The sequence below is a fragment of the Trichoderma aggressivum genome (assembly GCF_033847375.1).
Source record: "Trichoderma aggressivum f. europaeum strain CBS 100526 chromosome Unknown scaffold_060, whole genome shotgun sequence".
In the NCBI taxonomy this organism is placed as follows: domain Eukaryota; kingdom Fungi; phylum Ascomycota; class Sordariomycetes; order Hypocreales; family Hypocreaceae; genus Trichoderma; species Trichoderma aggressivum.
In genome coordinates, this window is record NW_026946426.1 from 131,553 (window position 1) to 134,767 (window position 3,215).

Below are 3,215 nucleotides of genomic sequence, written 5' to 3' on the forward strand. Positions count from 1 at the left end.
GAAAAGAAAAGAAAAAAGATAGACAGAAGCCTGCCCAGCTGGACCAAGCTCCTGTTTCTAGCTGCCGGCTCCAGCAATCCAGTCCCCCCCTGGACTAGGCCGAGCTGTACGAGTACACGTATGTACTGGGCTGGGCTTAACTTTGGTTCGATGCTGGACTCTCGACTGGACACGGAACAAGAGCCAAAGCGAGCAACAGGGCGCAATCAATTGACGTCAGCTCGTCCATGTGGTGACAGAGCGTCAGAGCACACACGTTTGATGTGACTGGGCCGGCACCAGCCACACGTCGATTCACTAGCCGCACCCCGTTTCGGTAGCACCAGCACAACCACTTGTACCAGTACCAGCACGAATACGTGTAGCAGTACCTGTGCCTGAGCCCGTTCCTTGTGCCTGGAACTTTGCTTGCAGTGATAACGCTGCTGTAGCTGTACAGTAAGCGGCAGGATAGGGCAGGCCAGGGCTGGGCCGAGCAGAGGCCACGGACAAGAACTTCCGAGGCCGCTTCATTCGCTCGCTCGCTCTCAGAGCTAAGAAGAATACAGTCGAAACGAGAAAGGAAGAAAAGACGGGCCAAAAGAGAAACATCGACTTCGGAACAAAGAGACTCCAAGGTGGCACAAGCTGCGCGCATTCAGCTGCTTACCTATAGTACCTATACTGTACGGGTACGAGCACTAGACTTAGACTACCAGTTGGTGCTCAGCCACAAGGTTGTTTGCAGGCATCAATCAGATCGAGCATCAAACCATCGTCGTCGTTTTCATCTGCAGCATCGCAGTCACGACAAGCTGTGCCCATTTTCCCTTGCCCTTTCAGCTCCATCCCGGCTGCGTTTTCTTTTTCCCAGGCTGTGCTTTTTGTCTTTTTGTCCTGTCCGAGCTCCATCTCGCCTCCTTCGTCTGTTCAGTTCGTCTCTTCTCTTCTTTCTTTCCTCTTCCCCCCTTTCCCTTCCCCCCTGCCACCGTCCTTCTGCATCGCTAAAGGGCCTCTTCTCCCTTCGCCGTGCTTGGCCTTGGTTCTCCAAAGCAAACGTCACGCCGCTTCTTGTGCCCTGTCGCCGCCCTGGTCCCGCTACCAGACCATTCCCTCCTGTGCAGCTTCCACCAGCTGTACAAGCGGTTGACCTCCCGTTCTCGGCATTCCCCAGCACCGCTTCCAGGTACCAAACGCGTACAGACGCAGCTCCCTGGCCTGCAGCGCTTCCGTACACCCCTCCCCCCCTGGCACGTCGTTCTGCTAGCACTAGATTTCTCTCTATCGTTACCCGCTGCCACGCAGTTCTGGCACCACAAGCTACTGGGCTACAGCTTCTTACGGGCTGCCCAGTTTCCACTTCTGATAGCCAAAAGGCTCCGGAAGCATCGTTCGCCTCGCCCCCAACCTCTCTTCCGCCAACCTCTTTTTCTCTCTCTCCCAGCCCGTTCCCTCCCGGCGACTCGTCAACACCATCGCGAGGATTCCAACGCCAGGAATTGTCTCTGTTGGCCGTCTCGTTTTTTTTGGGCTCCACGCAAAACCGCTTCTTCTGGCCAGTTTGCTCGTCATCCTAGCATTGTTTCGACTCGACTCAGGCTGCCGTCGAACCGTGCCCGCCCCATTTGTGCTTTGGACAGGGGCCCCCGTAACATTAATTACTAGCACTGCTGTGCGACGACGACACCAGTCAACCTTGGACATTATCGTCCGCCCTCACTGCGACCCGCATTGATCGCTCGATCCCCACGACCGTGCCGAGTGCCCTAGGCACCGTCGTCGCAGAGCCCCAGCTATCTCGTCTAGCTCAGAGATAAAGAAGCTCCAGTCCCAATATCAGGCACCATGGCGACTCCATCAAACAAGGAGCGCCCTCTCCCGTCGCCTACTCAGCAGGCCTTCTCGCCGTCGGCGCAGCAGCAGCAACAGAGGCCCAATTCGCGACGATTTAGCTTCTTGTCCGACAAGTCTCGCAAGAATAGCGTCGCCAACAAGATCGACCTGCACGAAACGCACGCTGAAAAGGATTCTAGACGCCTCCACAGCAAGGCCGATCCAACGTTGGCCATGAACGAAGCGGAGCCATGTATGTTTTTCTCCTCAGCACCGCGCCTGAGCAGGCCCTTTTGCTGACACTTGGTGAAATAGCTGTCGAAGCTGTCATGACAGCGTCGTCATTGTCTTCTCTACGCGCCATGCAACACAAGGACTCCTACGGGAACGTGATAGGTACGTGGTTCTCCTTTGCTTGATGCCAATGGCTGTCGTCGCTTACACTCCGTTCTACTTTAGCCGACCCTGATTTGTCCAACCCGACGCGCAACCGATGGGAGCGACCTCTCGACACCATCCGAAGCTTCGAGGCGGCCATTGAAGGCGACTATGCGCGCAGGTCCATGCATCGTTCAGGTACGTCTGCTATTTAAAGGAGAACTTTGATGATGAGCGCCTCAAGCTAACACTCCTTTTTTAGAAACGGACCCTGCTGCGAACTTTAGCCGTCGAAACAGCTACTATAGAGGTACGTTGGTGTGATGCTCGCTACTGGAGCCTTACGCATTAGTGATTCTAACACTGTTTGTTCTGTGGAAATAGCAAATCAGCCACGATTCCCTCAAGATAGCTATTACGGTAGCCGTGCGGCCTCTTTTCGAGGGGAGGAAGGCCATTACGGAGGACCGCCGCCTGTCTCGACGAGGAACAGCTATTATGACAACCAGCATTATAGCAGCACCAATGGCGGCTACTATACTACGAGTGCAGGCCCTAGCGGCTATGGGCGACGCCCGTCGCGAGAGCCAAGGATGGCTTCCGAACCACACCTCCGAAACTACGGCCGAGAGCAAAACGTCTATCCTTTGCCTCACAAGGATCGCTCTTATGAGACAGTGACGTCTGCGGCCGCCAGTGGAAATTCCGACCCCGCAGGCTACCAAACCGACCCTACTAGCAGTGATAACAGCTCGATTCATCGAACCTCTCCGGCCAAGCAAGTGAACGACTATGGCATCGCCTTCAGCCAGTCCCAGTCTTACAAGGCTCCGACCTTGACGGTGAACCTCAACCCCCCTGGGAACGGTAAAATGCCGAGTCCACCGGCCGCGAGCTACCAAAATCCTCTCCCAGCGATCCCTAGAAAGGAGGCTTCGATGCTTAAGAGACAGGTCTCTACAACGCCGTCGGGAGGAGAGAAGCGAAAGAGCTGGTTTTCTCGCCGGTTCAGCAAAAATTCCTAA

General features: G+C 55.4%; 1 protein-coding gene across 1 annotated transcript; it reads left to right on the top strand.

The window, feature by feature from the left end:
• Window positions 1-1,824: 1,824 nt before the first annotated feature.
• Window positions 1,825-3,215, top strand: Triagg1_9864 (uncharacterized protein; the record flags this gene model as incomplete). The annotated part of the gene is made up of 5 exons (XM_062904868.1): window positions 1,825-2,065; window positions 2,128-2,208; window positions 2,272-2,388; window positions 2,453-2,500; window positions 2,575-3,215. The coding sequence occupies 5 exons, from the start codon at window positions 1,825-1,827 to the stop codon at window positions 3,213-3,215; spliced, it is 1,128 nt and encodes a 375-aa protein (XP_062751206.1).